The following is a 3,962-nucleotide window of genomic DNA, read 5'->3' as shown; positions in this document are numbered from 1 at the left end:
GTTGATTGACAGCCATCTACAACATTGACCAGATTTTTTGATATGTGCCGGAATGATAAATTTGCCCGAACGCTGCCATACTCCGAAATGCCAAGATATTATACTTGGAATCAATCGTCAAAGAAATTTCAACGGCGGAAACAAGGAATTCCAGTTCCAGGTTTCCCCCATTTATTTTCCAACGACACATTAGGTCTATCCGAGAAACGATGAGTGTTTCTATTTGCGTTTGCCAAAAATCGATTTTTTATATAAAAACTCACAATATATAAAATCGCTAATATCTTGGCCAATAAGTGTTTAATCAAGAAAAGGAGCTCGATATGTGATCACCCATATTTCTGAACAAAAATCGATTATATAAAAACTCAAAATATCTAAATTCGCTAATAACTTGGCCAATAAGCGTTTAATCAAGAAAAAGGGCTCGATATGTGATCACTCATATTTCTGAACAAAAATCAATTTTATATATACTTAAAAACTCAAAATATCTTAATTCGCTAATAACTTGACCAATAAGCGTTTAATCAAGAAAAAGGGCTCGGTCTGTGATCACTTATATTTCTGACAAAACCTGATTTTTTATATAAAAACTCACAATATCTAAAATCGCTAATAACTTGGCCAATAAGCGTTTCATCAAGAAAAGGAGCTCGATCTGTGATCACTCATATTTCTGAACAAAAATCGATTATATAAAAACTCAAAATATCTAAATTCGCTAATAACTTGGCCAATAAGCGTTTAATCAAGAAAAAGGGCTCGATATGTGATCACTCATATTTCTGAACAAAAATCAATTTTATATATAAAAACTCAAAATATCTTAATTCGCTAATAACTTGACCAATAAGCGTTTAATCAAGAAAAAGGGCTCGGTCTGTGATCACTTATATTTCTGACAAAACCTGATTTTTTATATAAAAACTCACAATATCTAAAATCGCTAATAACTTGGCCAATAAGCGTTTAATCAAGAAAAGGATCTCGATCTGTGATCACTCATATTTCTGAACAGAAGTCGATTTTTTATATAAAAGCTCAAAATATCTAAAATCGTTAGTAACTTGGCCAATAAGCGTTTTATCAAGAAAAGGACCTCGATATGTGATCACTCACACTCATTCCGTTTGTAATTTCTGCATTTTTCATTTGCGTCCCCACAAAGTATATAAATTCATCGAAGCAACAATACTTAATGGATCGATCTGACAAAAAATCGATTTTTTATATAAAAACTCAAAATATCTAAGCGTTTAATCCAGAAAAAGAGCTCGATCTGTGATCACTCATATTTCTGAACAAAAATCAATTTTATATATAAAAACTCAAAATATCTTAATTCGCTAATAACTTGACCAATAAGCGTTTAATCAAGAAAAAGTGCTCGATCTGTGATCACTCATATTTCTGAACAAAAATCAATTTTATATATAAAAACTCAAAATATCTTAATTCGCTAATAACTTACCCAATAAGCGTTTCATCAAGAAAAGGAGCTCGATCTGTGATCACTCATATTTCTGAACAAAAATCGATTATATAAAAACTCAAAATATCTAAATTCGCTAATAACTTGGCCAATAAGCGTTTAATCAAGAAAAGGAGTTCGATCTGTGATCACTCATATTTGTGGCCAAAAATCGATTTTTTATATAAGAACTCACAATATCTAAAATCGCTAATGTCTTGGCCAATAACCGTTTAATCAAGAAAAAGGGATTGATCTGTGATCACTCATATTTCAGACCTAAATTCGATTACTTATATAAAAACTCAAAATATGTACATTGATTTACATGTATGATGTTGTTGCTTGGACAGGACAACGTCTGTCGGGTCAGCTAGTTTAAGATAAATATTCAAAATTAACTAAATAAAAGAGTTCAAGGCTTTCCTGAGTTGCGATGGCGAGATACTGGTCCACAAAGTTCAAGTCTTCGTTTTGGTCAGTTGTGTTTTATTTCTAAGGGCATATTCTCTTTACAATTTATATTTCTAGGAGTAATTGTTCTAAAGCACTCTTACCGAAAAACCTTTGCTATAATAACAGCTACCGTTATATAAATCCAAAAGAGCAAACAAATAAAAATTAACGGTAAAATTTTGATTTGCTTTTAATGAAACTTTAAGATAACGTCACGCCAGACAAACAAAGGTCTATTCTCTTTATCTCTACGCTGACGATCGCATGTGCGTGAAATTTTGTATTTTAACAGAGGTTTATAAAAAAAATCGGTTATCAAACAGTTACTTTAATACTTTAAAAGCAGCAGTCTCTGGGGCAGCAACCAGTGGTGCAGCAACAACAGCCTGTGGTGCAGCAGCAGTCTGTGGGGCAGCAACCAGTGGTGCAGCAACAACAGCCTGTGGTGCAGCAGCAGTCTGTGGGGCAGCAACCAGTGGTGCAGCAACAACAGCCTGTGGTGCAGCAGCAGTCTGTGGGGCAGCAACCTGTGGTGCAGCAACACCAGCCTGTGGTGCAGCAGCAGTCTGTGGGGCAGCAACCTGTGGTGCAGCAACACCAGCCTGTGGTGCAGCATCAGTCTGTGGAGCAGCATCAGTCTGTGGAGCAGCTTCAGGCTGTGGAGCAGCTTCAGGCTGTGGGGCAGCAACTGCAGCCTGTGGTACAGCAGCCTGTGGTGCAGCAGCATACTGAGGTTGCCAGGCCCAGGCATACTGCGGCTGGGCTTGCTGGGGCCATGGTAGTTGGGGCCATGTTTGTTGGGGCCATGGTTGTTGGGGCCATGATTGTTGGGGCCATGGTTGTTGGGGCCATGTTTGCTGTGGCCACGGTGGCGCCTGCTGGAACCGATTAATCTGCAAAAAAAATTAAATTTAGTATTTTTTTAATAAATTATTAGAAAATTTTAACTTACCGCTCCACCTCTGGCCCTGCCTCTTCCACGGCCACGTCTTCCAGCACGTTTCTGAAGAATTAACTTCAATACATCCTAAAAAATTTAAAATATTATAAATAAATAATAAAAAATGAATAATAATAAATAAATAATAATAAATAAATAATAATAAATAAATAATTAAAAAATGAATAATAAATGAAATAAACTTACCAATGCTTCTTTCTCCATCGTTGAGTTTGAAATGACGCCTTTTTCAAAAAAAAGAAGTAACACTGCAGAAATTCACCACAGCATCAAGATATGGCAACGCTATAGGAATTATGAAATGGAACACAATTTATAACTGTAAAAGTAAGAAGCATTAACAGGATGATAACATACCATATAATGTTGTTGTTTCTTCTTTAGAGTTTGACAGTACAAACAACCTTTAACCATATGAAGTTTGACAGCGCATGGTACATAAACTGTTTTACTGATGTTACCAATAATTAATCATTATTGTTTTACTTTAAGTGATAAAGAAGTGAAATATAAGAATTTTTATTAAATATTTAATTCAATATTTTAAAGATATAATTAAATATTTTTAAGTTTTCATAATTCATGAAATAATCTTAAGTGTGAAGTGATTTTATTAATTTAAAAGTGATAAAAGGTAAGTAAGTTATTTTATATAATTTTTGTGTGAAAAAAAAAAATTATTTGAGAAAATCTTGTGTATCAAACTATTGTGATGCAGAAGAAAATAAATATTTTCTATAGAAAATCTTGTGTTTCATAATATTTTCTATAGTAAATCTTGTGTTTCATAATATTTTCTATAGAAAATCTTGTGTTTCATAATATTTTCTATAGAAAATCTTGTGTTTCATAATATTTTCTATAGAAAATCTTGTGTTTCATAATATTTTCTATAGAAAATCTTGTGTTTCATAATATTTTCTATAGAAAATCTTGTGTTTCATAATATTCTCTATAGAAAATCTTGTGTTTCATAATATTCTCTATAGAAAATCTTGTGTTTCATAATATTTTCTATAGAAAATCTTGTGTTTCATAATATTCTCTATAGAAAATCTTGTGTTTCATAAT

At 32.9% G+C, this 3,962-nt stretch overlaps 1 protein-coding gene across 1 annotated transcript; it reads right to left on the bottom strand.

The window, feature by feature from the left end:
* Positions 1-2,253: 2,253 nt before the first annotated feature.
* LOC135954117 (testis-specific gene A8 protein-like) lies at positions 2,254-3,095 on the bottom strand. Its single transcript, XM_065504186.1, has 3 exons — positions 3,078-3,095; positions 2,883-2,957; positions 2,254-2,823 (listed from the first exon to the last, which is right to left on the bottom strand). Exons 1-3 carry the CDS (start codon positions 3,093-3,095, stop codon positions 2,254-2,256), a joined length of 663 nt encoding a protein of 220 aa, XP_065360258.1.
* Between the last annotated feature and the right edge of the window lie 867 nt (positions 3,096-3,962).

This window comes from Calliphora vicina, chromosome 3 (assembly GCF_958450345.1).
Source record: "Calliphora vicina chromosome 3, idCalVici1.1, whole genome shotgun sequence".
NCBI classification, from domain to species: domain Eukaryota; kingdom Metazoa; phylum Arthropoda; class Insecta; order Diptera; family Calliphoridae; genus Calliphora; species Calliphora vicina.
This window is presented reverse-complemented; position numbering and strand designations above follow the sequence as displayed.

Coding starts and splice junctions, on each gene's coding strand:
- LOC135954117 (XM_065504186.1), bottom strand. Junction 2,824..2,882: donor GCAGGGCCAGAGGTGGAGCG/GTAAGTTAAAAT, acceptor TTTTTTTTGCAG/ATTAATCGGTTCCAGCAGGC.